Source organism: Caenorhabditis briggsae (assembly GCF_000004555.2).
Source record: "Caenorhabditis briggsae complete genome, chrIV, whole genome shotgun sequence".
NCBI classification, from domain to species: Eukaryota; Metazoa; Nematoda; class Chromadorea; order Rhabditida; family Rhabditidae; genus Caenorhabditis; species Caenorhabditis briggsae.
The window spans coordinates 15,900,725-15,911,816 of NC_013487.2; the positions used below are offsets into that span (position 1 = coordinate 15,900,725).

Consider the following 11,092-nt stretch of genomic DNA (forward strand, 5'->3'; position numbering starts at 1 on the left):
AGAAAATTCGATTTTTCTGCAACTTGTCGTAAAATCTAATACATCGCTCCGGTGTTTGCACACAAACCAAGCTACAGTAATCCAGACGCTAGAAAATCAATTTTTGGGTCATTTTTGATAATTTTTCTGCAAATTTTCTATTCAAAATTCACAAAATTTGTCATTTTGATCCCTAAAAATGCTGAATTTCAGCAAAAATGACCCCAAAAATCGATTTTCCAGCATTTGGATTACTGTAGCTTGGGATTCTGTGCAAACACCGAGTCGATGTATCATATCCTACGACAAAATGCAGAAAATTCAATTTTTTAGCAACTTCCACTGTGCGAATTTGAAAGCGACTATTTTTGAGCGATTTGTGCATTTTGTCGTAAGATTCGGTGTTTTGGTTTGGTGTTTGCACCGAATCCCAAACTACAGTAATCCAGGACGTAGAAAATTGGTTTTTGGGTTGTTTTTAGCCATTTTTCTTGATTTTTCGGCTGAAAATCGAGTTTTCATAGCTCCAAATCGGCAAAAAAATGAGATTTTAAGGTCAAAAAAACCATTTTCAACCCCCAAAATTATTTATCCCACTTTTTCCAGGCACAATCGACGAGCGTGCGATCAACAAGAGGAACCTGAACACGTACACAAAGCTGGAGAACCTGACGCTCGCCCTGATGTCCTCTCAAGCGATCGGCTGCAATATAATCAATATCGACAATATCGATTTGTCGAAAGGCACCGCCCATCTGGTGCTCGGCCTCCTGTGGCAGATCATTCGCATTGGACTCTTCAATCAAATCGATTTGCAACACTGTCCCGGACTGTTCAGACTCCTGAGGGACGGTGAGACGCTGGACGACCTGAGGAGACTGTCTCCAGAAGAGATTCTGATCCGTTGGGTCAACTACCATCTGGAGAGGGCCGGAACCTCCAGAAGACTGCACAATTTCCAATCGGACATCGTCGACTCGGAGATCTACACGTACCTGTTGAATCAGATAGCTCCGCATGGCTCAGGGGTCACTCTGGCGCCCCTCAACGTTCAGGGAAACGTGCCGAGGGCCGGTGCGATGCTGGATGAGGCTGAAAAGCTGGAATGTCGCGAGTTTGTGACGGCGAATGATGTGGCGGCGGGCAACTATAAGCTGAACTTGGCTTTCGTCGCCAATTTGTTCAATAAGCACCCCATGTTGCCGGATCCAGGGGCGGATGAAGTTGGTAAGTGGTTTTTGGAGCTTAAACCCCTGAAATAAAGATGAGTAATCGACGAAAAAATCCCGGGAAAAATGGCCGGAAACATCGAAATTGTCATTTTTAGACTGAAAATGAGCCAAAAATCGATTTCCCCACCCCTGGATTACTGTAGTCTGGATTCTCCGAACAGATACATCATATTTGGACATTTTTGATACAAAAATCGATTTTCCAGCTCAAAAACGCCCAAAATCCGATATTTTCACTTCATGGGTTACTGTAGCTCCGATTCTGTGCAAACACTGATGCAATGTATCAGATTTTACGACAAATTGCGGAAAATTTGAAATTCCAAGTGGAAAATGGGATTTTCTGCATTTTGTCGTCAAATCTAGTACATTGTCTCGACGTTTGCACAGAATTCAAGTTTTATTCAAGCTACAGTAATCCAACAATCAAAAAATTGAGAAAAAAAGCGTTTAGAGCATTTAATGCGTCCAAAACTGTCTAAAAACGGCTCAAATGACCATATTTTGTCATAAACGCTTTAGAAACCTGGAAAAATCGATATTTTGTCTCTAAAAATAGCTGAAAACGGCCCATTTTTGATCTCCGAAACCCCTGAAATAAGGATGAGCAATCAACGACATTTCCAGAAAAAATGACGCCATTTTAACACCAAAAATGACCCAAAAATCGATTTTCCCCACCCCCGGATTACTGTACTTTGGGTTCTCCGAGCAGCTGAGCAACTTTCATCATCAAATTCGAATTCCCCACAAAGATTCACCCCGGAACCCACTTTTCTGCGTCTCTAACGCTCAATTTCGGGTTTTCGAGTTACGGTAGCGCCGATTGTGTGCAAACACCGGATCGAAACACCGAACCTTACGACAAAATGCACAAATCGCTCAAAAATAGCGGTTTCAGAGGTAAAAATAGGTGGGGAATTCGAATTTCGACATGAAACGTGTCTAGGATCAGCGGTTTTCTGGGGAACTTGCAAGCTACAGTAATCCCTGTGTTTAGAAAATCGATTTTTGGGGACATTTTCGCCTCTAAACGTAACATAGGCAATCCGAGAAACCTACAGTAACCCCCGTTTCGAGGTTTTTCAGTGGAAGACGTCGTCGAGGAGACGCGCGAGGAGAAAACCTACCGTAATTGGATGAATTCGATGGGTGTCGACCCGTATGTCAACTGGCTATACGGTGATCTTCAGAATGGTGTCGTCATTTTCCAGGTGAGCCATCTTACGACTTTCTGACTTTTTTGAGTGCAAATTTGGCTGGAAATGGCTGAAAATGACCCAAAAATCGAGAAAAACGGTCAAAAATTACCCTAAAACCAGTTTCCGAGCCCCTGGATTACTGTAGTTTGGATTTTGTGCAAACACCGGAAGGTCTGACTACAAAATGCAGAAAGTTTGATTTTTTAGCATTTTTCATGCCCAAATTCGAATTCCCCGCCTATTTTTACCCCGAAAACCATCATTTTCTAACGATTTGTGAATTTTGTCGTAAGGTTCGGTGTTTGCACACAATCGGCGCTACAGTAACCCGAAAACTCGAAATTGCGAGCTAGAGATGCACAAAAAGAGGTTCTAGGGTGAAATTTTGTCTGGAATCTGAATCTGATAATGAAATTTTGCTGAAAATTCGGGGAATTGCTCAGCATTAAAAAATGTTCATTTTTTTCGAAAATTCCCAATTAACCGGAAAACCATCCATCCTACATAATTTTCACGTTGAAATTCGAGATTCCCGCCTATTTTTACCCGCGCAACGACCATTTTCAAGCATTTTGTGCACTTTGTCGTAAGGTTCGGTGTTTTGATCCGGTGTTTGCACAGAAATGAAGCTACAGTAACCAAAAAACGCAAAATTGCGAGTTAGAACCGCAGAAAAGAGGTTCTAGGGTAACATTTTGTGAGGAATTCGATTTTGATAATGGAATTTTCCTGAAAATTCGGGGTATTGCTCAGCTTGAAAAATTTGAATTTTTGTCGAAAAATTCCCAATTTCCCGGAAAACCATCCTTCCCAAACAATGTTCATGTTGAAATTCGAATTTCCCACCTTTTTTCAACACCAAAACGATGTTTTTTGAGCGATTTGTGCAATTTGTCGTAAGGTTCGGTGTTTCGGTGCGGTGTTTGCACACAATCGGCAGTACAGTAACCAAAAACTCGAAAATGAGAGCTGGAACCGCACAAAAAGAGGTTCCAGGGTGAAACTTTGTGGGGAATCTGAATTTGATAATGAAATTTCGCTAAAAATTTGGGGGATTGCTCAGCTTAAAAACTCTGAAAAAATTTTGGAAAAAAAACATTTTTTTTCAGTTTTTTTTTGGTTTTTCAATTATTTTTTGCTCTAAAATGCCCAATTTTAGCCGAAAAATTGGCAACGTTTTGCAGCTCTACGACATAATCCGGCCGGGAATGGTGACGTGGAAGCGTGTGGTCCGTCAATTCCACAAGCTACGCGGTATGATGGACCAGATTCAAAACTGTAACTACGCCGTCGAGTTGGGCAAACAACTGCGCTTCTCGTTGGTCGGAATCCAGGGAAAAGACATTTATGATGGAAATCAGACGCTGACACTGGCACTGGTCTGGCAACTGATGAGAGCCTATACACTGAGTGTTCTGGCACAGTGTACACAATCAGGAGACTCGCTGCCAGCTGATAAGGATATCGTTGCATGGGTTAATGAGAAATTGTCGAAATCCGGCAAATCCACGTCCATCCGATCGTTCCAGGTGAGCCAAACGAGTCAGAAATCGTTTTTATACTTAGAATATATCATTTTCGACCCTGAATTCAGCTTTATCAAGCCAAGAGCTTTAAAATGAGCCTAAACACGACTAGGCTCCGCCCACTTTGGTTTTTCAGACGCGTCGCGGTCGTGCGTCGCGTGTCTAGCGGGAAATTTCAAAATAGGTGGAGCCTATCCGAGTTTGGGCTCATTTTAAAGCTGATAATGAGCTAAAAATGATGACGAACACTAAAAATCGAGATTCTGACTATCTTTGGGTCTTGAAGTGAAAAAATTAGAAGTTGGAATTTTTTCAAAAAATGATTTTAAAAAAATTTTGCCGAAATTTTCAAAATTTCGTCGTGTTTGGGCTCATTTGAAAGCTCCGAACTTGACAAAGCTGACTTCAGTGTCACAATTCTGAAATTCTGAGTAGAAAATTCGAAAAAAATTGCTCTAAAAGTCAGCACATTTTCGAAAAATCGATTTTTTGAGCCTCGAAACTGAGAATATCAGAATGTTGATCCCGAAGTCAGCTTTTTCAAGTGTAGAGCTTTAAAATAAGCCCAAACCCGATTAGGCTCCGCCCATTTAGCTAGACACGCGACGCACGACCGCGACGCGCCTGAAAACCCAAAGTGGGCGGAGCCTAGGCAATATGGGGCTCATTTTGAAGCTAACAACGAGCTGATTTTGTTAAAAACACTAAAATGAAACTTTTTATCACAAAAATCTTGATTTTTGGACCAAAAACCCCCAAAATCCCCGAATTTTCCAGGACCCAGCAATCTCGACGGGAAAAGTGGTGCTCGATTTGATCGATGCGATCAAACCGAACGTGATCGATCACTCGCTGGTGAAGCCGGGCACAACGAACGAGGAGAAAATGTCGAATGCAAAGTATGCGATCACTTGTGGAAGGAAGATTGGTGCCAAGATTTACGCGCTGCCAGAGGATATTGTTGAGGTACATTCTATTTGAAAACTCCAGAAAAATTGAGCAAAAAATCACTGAAAATGAGCAATTTTAAGCTGGAAAGCACTAAAATGAGCAATGTTCACCTTCAAATGGCTTCCAGCATCTCTAGAAACCTCCAAAACCGAATTCAGTTTACCGAGAGCTTTCAAATGAGCCCCATAGTGCCTAGGCTCCGCACATTTTGATTTTTGAGACGCGTCGCGGTCGTGCGTCGCGTGTGCCAGGTAGAACTTCAAAGTGGGCGGAGCCTAGGCAATAGGGGGCTCATTTTGAAGCTCTTGACTTAGGAAAGCTGAATCCATAATCAAAATTCCCATATGCTCAATTTTGGGTCTTGAAAAATCGATTTTTCTGAAATTCTGTAAATTTGCCAACCTTTAAAGCAATTTTTCGAATTTTCTACTTCAAACATCTGAATTTCGACCCTGAATTCAGCTTTGTCAAGTTGAGAGCTTCAAATTGAGCCCCATATTGCCTAGGCATCGCCCACTTTGATTTTTGAGACGCGTCGCGGTCGTGCGTCGCGTGCGCCAGGTGGAATTTAAAAGTGGGCGGAGCCTAGCCGAGATTGGGCTCATTTTGAAGCTCTTGACTTGGGAAAAATGAATTCAGCGTCAAAATTCCTATATTTCCAACTTTGGGGATCAAAAAACCAATTTTCTGAAAATTTGGCTTAAAATCCCCCCCCCCCCCACCGATTGCTCAGCTTAAAAAATATCCCAATTTTTTGCAGGTGAAACCCAAAATGGTGTTGACCGTATTTGCGTGTTTGATGGCCCGCGACTATATGCCCGACATGAAGGAAGTCTCCGCCCCCGTCGTCCCAATGATCAATGGGAATTAGGCCCCGCCCACTTTTTTGGGTTTTTTCAAAAATTTTGAAATTCCCTCCTTTTCTCCTCCTTTCTTTTTCTCTCAAAAAGCCCCGCCCCTATCTTCCGCTTTAAAACTCTAAGCCCCGCCCACTTTTTTCTTTGGCTCCGCCCCTTTTTGTTAGCTTTAATCCCGACCCCAATTTTCAATGTGATATAATCCTCCAGTTTTTTTTTCACTTATTTGATTGCTCATCCTCATCTCATTATTTATAAAATAAAATTGTATAAGCCACGCCCCCTTTTTCTGGCTCCGCCCCCTTTTCTATGCCTTTGAATCCCCCGAAATATTGCATTTTTGGTCCCTAAATGTTATACTATATTCACCAAATATTATTGCTTAAAACTACTACTACCAGTGTGTCCCCCTCTAAGCTCCGCCCCCCACAATCAGGCTCCGCCCCCTTTATTTTTCCCACACAAGATTCCCTATTTTTCCTCTTTTTGATGAGAAAAATGTCGTTTTTTCGCGTTTTCCAATCTCAAATGAATTTCGATTTTCCTGAAAAAAAAATTCCGATTTGGCTGAAAATTTTGGGATTTTCAGACAAATTTTTTTTGGCTGAAAACTTCAAAAAAAATTTTTTTTTTGAATTTTTTCGATTTTTTTTCAAAAATTGGACCCCTTTATGGTATCTGAGAAACTCATATTCATATAAATTACAAATTTTTGAAGAAAATTAAAATTCCAAAAAAAAAATTTTTTCTAAAATTTCGAATTTCCCGCCATAAAGAAAGTTTTTTAGGCTGAAACATTGAGAATATCCAAATTTTGATCTCAAATTCGTTTTTAGGACTTTTAGAGCTTCAAAATGAGCCCAAATTCGACTAGGCTCCGTCCACTTTGAGTATTCCGGCGCGTCGCGGTCGGTGCGTCGCGTGTCCGAGAAGTGGGCGGAGCCTAGTCGTGTTTGGGCTCATTTTGAAGCTCTTAATGAGCCGATTATGATGGGAGCAGTGAATTTCAACTTTTTCTGAAGGTTTTAAGGCAAAAATCTTTTTTTGGAATTTTGGAAAATTCAAAATTTCCAAAAAAAAAACAGTTTTTCAGGACTGAAAATCAGGAATATCCTATTTTTGACCCTGAATTTATTTTTGTGGCCTTTTGAGCTTCAAAATGAGCCCAAACACGACTAGGCTCTGCCCACTTTGAAATTTCCTATTGAGACGCGCCAGAAAAACCAAAGTGGGCGGAGCCTATTCGTGTTTGGGCTCATTCTGAAGCGCAAAATGTGCTGATTACGATAAAAATATCCAATTTCAGATTTCAGACATTTTTGAAACTTTTTTGGAAAAAAAAATTTTTTTGGATTTTTTTTTACATTTAAAAATCATTTATTGTATCTTAAAAACCCGTATATATAAACTGAAAATCACATTTTTGGAATTTTCGAAAAAAATTCATATTTCCCGCCTAAATTATCAAAAGAAAAACGGCTAAAAATGCTGTGGAAGGCGCTGATAAACGGCACGATCCAGCTGATTCTTGCGCTGAATCGTCGATAAATAGCTCAAAATCAAAATTAGCGAGTTCAAAAAATAGAAAAAATAGAATTCGTGTCGTCGAGACTCTCGTGGCGATGGGCACGGGCGGAGTACGGTAGTTGACGATTTCGAGCAGTTCACACGATCGAAATATCCCGTTTTGAGGCAGTGAGCTGAAAGAAATATCGATTTTTTTGGAATTTTCAGAAAAAATGACCTAAAACGAGCCAAAAATCGTCGAAATTGACTAATTTTGAATTTTGGAATTTGTTTTTTTCAAATTTTCCGAAATTTCCATCGGTGATATTCAAATTTAGACTTTGAATTCAGCTTTGTCATGCTCTGCGCTTCAAAATGAGCCCAAACTCGACTAGGCTCCGCCCACTTTGAAAATTTCCAAAGACACGCGACGCACGACCGCGACGCGCCTGCAAAATGAAAGTGTGCGGAGCCTTGTCGTGTTTGGGCTTATTTTGAAGCTCTCGCCTTGCTGAATTCAAATTCCCTATAGAAAACGCTTCAAAATGAGCTCAAACTCGACTAGGATCCAAAAAGTTTGGATTACTGTAGTCTCGGTTCATCTTCAAACTACCGTAACCCCGCTAATTTTGACTCAAAATTCATGAAAATTATACGAATCGATCTAAAATGCAATGAGCTTCAAAATGAGCCTAAACTGGACTAGGCTCCGCCCATTTTAAGTTTTGAGGTGCGTCNCGGTCGTCGTCNGCGTGTCTAGGTGAGTGGGCGGAGCCTAGGCAATATGGGGCTCATTTTGAAGCTCTAATTTTGCTTATTATGATAAAAACATCAAAATTTTAGAATTTTGAAGTTTTTGGATCTTTTTTAAAATTAAAAAAAAAATAATTTTTTCTTGAATTTTTTGAAAAATTTTTTTTTGGATTTTTCCGATTTTTTTTTAACTTTCTAGACCAGATTTTCTTAATTTTTTTAAATTCGCAGTCAATTTTCAGCCATTTCCAACCACTTACCCGCTTTAATCGCCTTAATTTCGAACTCTTTACAGGGCAAACACTGAGTGACGACTTGGAATGGTTCGTGCTTCCAGCACTCTTCAATGGGGTACTCTATGGCTTTTCCCAGGCCATTTTCAGCCGGTTTTGAGTGTTCTTTGTCTGAAATTTTGGAATTTTTGGAAAAAAATTTTTTTTAATTTTTCGAATTTTTTTGGGATTTTCAGCATTTTTAGCTCGATTTTCAGCATTGTTTTATGTTTTTTAACCCGATTTTTTTAATTTTTCAGATTTTTTTCAGATTTTTCCCTCAAATTTTCAAAATTTAGGCTTTCTCACTATAAAACGCCTTCTTCATCTCCATCTCGGCGTCCATCTCGCTCTCCTCAGTGTATTCTTCGATGAAGAAAACAGAATCGAGAATCCAATTAGCGCCAGGACAAATGTCGAAATTTGTTTCGTACTGCAGTATTCCATCTGGAAAAATAGGCTTGTTCGGCGCAAAATCGCATGGAATATAGCTTAAAATCGAAAAATTCAGCTTTTTTAACCGCAAAAACCAAGAAAAACCGAGAAAATCGGCTTAAAACAGCATTTTTAATCCAAAAATCGCCGAAAATCCACGTATTTCCGTCCCCGTAAATCGACACAAGCTATGCAAGCGCGCCCCACTGGACAACCGCGACGCGGCCGCGGCCGCGTCCCTCGTGTCCTCTTCCAAATGTCTGCTTCTCGCAGTTTTGCACACTATTTCGTCGCAGTGGCGTCCGCCGGTCGAATTTGTGCTCTCTGTTCAGTTTTTTCGGCCATTTTTAGACGGCCCCCGTCCATTTGGGTTCAAAAATGTGCTAAATTTTATGAATTATAGAGGAAATTGGTAGAAAATTCGAGAAAAATGTGGAGATTTTCAGAGAATTTCGAAAAATGTCGAAAAAAATTTTTTTTCGAAATTCTCTGATATGGAATTATCAGTCTTTTTGGGAATTTTCAGCTATTTTAAATTTAAAAAATCACTGAAAAAGCAGCAAAAAAGCAAAAAATTCGAAAAAAAAGGATTTTGTTTGGATTTTTTTCAATTTCCCAAAAACCCCAAATTTGAAATTTCCAAATTTTCCAGACGAATTTCTAGTTTTTTCCGCTTTAAAAACCCGTAATTCTTATTTTTAATGTTTTTTCTGAATTTCCAGATTTTTCCACCGATTCTCAAGATTTTCAGCTATTTCCAGCCATTTCTAGTGAATTTAACCTCGAAAAATCGAGTAAAATCACATTTTTCACCTAAAAATCCACTTTTTCCATCGAAAATCGATCAAAAACTGGTCTTTTTCGATTTTTCCACCTCCTTCCTTGCCCCGTAAATCGACACAAACCCTTTTCGTGGCGAAACCCGCCGGCGTGCGCCTTTAAACACACGGCCGCTGGAAGACGAAATCGTAGGCCGTTTTATTGGTTTTTCGGCGCTAATTTCGAATTTCGAGTTTATTTTCGGCGATTTTGGAGCTTAAAATCAATAAAAATCTCGAAATTTACCAGTTTTTCGCCCGAAAATCGCTTAAAATCTGAATTTTTTCGAAAAAAAAATTTTTTTTCTTCATTTTTTCGCCTTTTTTCGCCTTTTCTTCAATTTTCAGCCAATAAATTCCCACTTATTTCAGCAGAAGCCATGGAAACACGCAAAATCCGCACCCCGTCTGCCCGTATGCTCGCCGCTAAAGAAGACGAATGTGGTCTACCGCTTCCCAAGTCATTGCTACCACCACAATTGACGTAAGTGGTCGAAAAAAGCTCTGAAAAATTTGAAAAAGGCTGGAAAATTTGAATTTCCCGGTCATTTTGACCCGAAAACCCCACTTTTTGAGGTATTTTTCACCGGAATTTCGATTTTCAGCGATTTTAGACGAGTCAAAATGGCTTTAAAATCACAAATTTTGTTATAAAAAGCCTATTTTTCTAGTTTTCCAACCCGAAAAATTGCTTTTGAAGGCTCAAAATAGGTCGAAAAGCTTGAAAATAGTGAAAATTTACGGTTAAAAACATTTAAAAATCGATTTTAAGGTCATTTTCCCCTAAAATTGATGTTTTTAGAACCTTTAAAATCTTAAATTCAGCTAAAAAGAGCACTTTTTGAAGTGAATTTTAATTTTCAAGCGCTTTTAGGCTCAATTTTGATTGATTTTGGTCCAATTTAAGCCTATTTTCCACGAGAAAACTATCTAAAATAGTGCAAAACGGCGCTAAAAACGCGTCAAAGGCGCGCCAGCTTGAAGAAATTTCAATTTTAAGCGATTTTAGAACATTTTCGATTGAATTTAGGCAATTTTGACTAGTTTTGAGCCTCCAAAAACGGTCAAAATGGGTCAAAATTGGCTGAAATTGAGCAAAAAATCACGGAAAATGTACCTAAAACGCAAAATTCAACAATTTTGGATCATTTTGAGTCTTTCCAGCTTGATTTTGACCAATTTAAGGCGATTTCAGACAAATTTTCAGCTATTTTCAGCCGATTTTCGCCCGAAATGTCACCTATTTTTCGATTTTAGAACCGATTTTGGGCAATTTAGACTAGTTTTGAGTCTGGAAAAACGATCAAAATGGGTCAAAACTGGCTGAAATTGAGCTAAAATTGACCCAAACCGATCTAAAATAGTGCAAAATGGAGCTAAAAACGCGTCAAAGGCACGCCAGATCCTTGAAAAATGGCTAATTTCGCTCTAAATCGAGCTTAAAACTTCTAAATTTCGAATTTTCTGTCATTTTCCCCTTAAAATTAGTACTTTTAAGTCATTTTTGAGCAATTTTAGTGTACGAAAACTTTTTGGCACTAAAATTGTTTAAAAAGACTTA

At 39.4% G+C, this 11,092-nt stretch overlaps 3 protein-coding genes across 3 annotated transcripts in view; 2 read left to right on the forward strand and 1 right to left on the reverse strand.

Annotated features, from left to right (window-relative positions):
• The window catches only part of Cbr-plst-1, a gene marked incomplete at both ends in the record, with an annotated part of 8,005 nt that extends 2,244 nt beyond the window's left edge, over positions 1–5,761 (forward strand). The window contains 5 exons of the mRNA XM_002634791.2: positions 586–1,206; positions 2,301–2,425; positions 3,598–3,942; positions 4,717–4,905; positions 5,651–5,761. Of these exons, the coding sequence (XP_002634837.2) occupies positions 586–1,206; positions 2,301–2,425; positions 3,598–3,942; positions 4,717–4,905; positions 5,651–5,761 (1,391 nt within the window). The remainder of the gene's footprint in view (positions 1–585; positions 1,207–2,300; positions 2,426–3,597; positions 3,943–4,716; positions 4,906–5,650) is intronic.
• A 1,465-nt stretch (positions 5,762–7,226) lies between these two features.
• Cbr-jtr-1 lies at positions 7,227–8,624 on the reverse strand (the record flags this gene model as incomplete). Its single annotated transcript, XM_002634790.2, has 3 exons — positions 7,227–7,447; positions 8,267–8,410; positions 8,588–8,624. 3 exons carry the CDS (start codon positions 8,622–8,624, stop codon positions 7,227–7,229), a joined length of 402 nt encoding a protein of 133 aa, XP_002634836.2.
• Positions 8,625–9,911: 1,287 nt separating this feature from the next.
• CBG13944 overlaps positions 9,912–11,092 on the forward strand; it is a gene marked incomplete at both ends in the record, with an annotated part of 11,989 nt that continues 10,808 nt past the window's right edge. Inside the window, one exon of the mRNA XM_045236301.1 lies at positions 9,912–10,015. Coding sequence (XP_045095292.1) covers positions 9,912–10,015 — 104 coding nt within the window. The remainder of the gene's footprint in view (positions 10,016–11,092) is intronic.